The sequence below is a fragment of the Propithecus coquereli genome, unplaced genomic scaffold, assembly GCF_000956105.1.
Source record: "Propithecus coquereli isolate 6110/MARCELLA unplaced genomic scaffold, Pcoq_1.0 Scaffold22, whole genome shotgun sequence".
In the NCBI taxonomy this organism is placed as follows: Eukaryota; Metazoa; Chordata; class Mammalia; order Primates; family Indriidae; genus Propithecus; species Propithecus coquereli.
The window spans coordinates 8,787,751-8,788,903 of NW_012147189.1; the positions used below are offsets into that span (position 1 = coordinate 8,787,751).

General features: G+C 28.9%; 1 protein-coding gene across 1 annotated transcript in view; it reads right to left on the bottom strand.

Annotated features, from left to right (window-relative positions):
- FAM172A (family with sequence similarity 172, member A) overlaps positions 1-1,153 on the bottom strand; it is a 457,566-nt gene that overhangs the window by 359,709 nt on the left and 96,704 nt on the right. The window contains exon 4 of the mRNA XM_012644784.1: positions 793-858. Coding sequence (XP_012500238.1) covers positions 793-858 — 66 coding nt within the window. The remainder of the gene's footprint in view (positions 1-792; positions 859-1,153) is intronic.

Genomic DNA, 1,153 nt, shown 5'->3' on the forward strand with positions numbered 1-1,153 from the left:
AACTTTTGTGCCCTAAATTAACTGCTTTCATCAAGCATCCCATATTTTTATTTATCATAAATTCAGAGAGTTATCAGGGAGAGCAAAAATCATCTAATTCAGTCTAACCATAATTTCACACATATAATTACTATTTCTTCACTTGAAAGTTTAATACATTGTGTCTGACACTAAAAACAAAAGGGTTTTCTTTCTCTCTTTTTTTTTTTTTGGAGAATTTTGAGTCTGAGAACAAATCTCAAACTTTTTCACTCTGAAATGGCAAAATGTGCAAAATTCAAAAAAATGTTCTGCCAAAAAGGGAAGGAGCAGTGTTATGAAACAGGAAGCACTAGGAATGAATTTGGGAATGTGTAGAGAAAACAACATATTATGTGTAGAGATAAAACATATTTTAAAAAGTCAAGAAATATTTAAAGAGATAGTGAATGTCTAATGCAACAAAAAGTGCACCGGTTTACTTCAAATAAATACATAAAAATAAATTATTCCAGTGAAACAAGAAAGGGTAGAGGAAAAGATAAATCTTTTAATTGTGTCATCATTTTCAAAAAAGACTAGAAATCAATATTTTACCCTTTTACAATTAGGAGTATTATTTTATAAGAATTATTGTGCACAAGATGAGGTATACTGACAAACTAAAATTATCTTTATCAATATCAACATACCAAAACCTTTACATTTAAACTTAATACAGTTAACCTAAAAGTTTTCTTCTGAATTAAAAACTATTTTAGTTAGAAGCAAACATTTTCTTTGGAATAAACATTTTTGAAAAATTGGACTTACTGGAATAGAGATTTTTTTCAAATTACAGTCCTTCTCCAGGAGCTCATATACATACTTCGTGATGATCTAAGTAGGAAAGAAATAACACATTAAGATGCAATGTCATCCATTATCAAAATTGACATAAATTTTGGTAAATTATTGCTCTGAGTGAGTATCTCTTCATCTTGGAATATTCTGATATTACATTAAGAGACTCTTTAATGATTATCTATAATGGTTTGCTTCCTGCTGCTGCGTGAGTAACTATGGATCTTAGTACTAAGGATTAGGACCAGTTAACAGAAGCTCAAAAAAATATACAAGATTTTCTCTGTTTAAGTGAATACTCTGAAAGTGTATTTTCTCTTTTCAGTGTTTC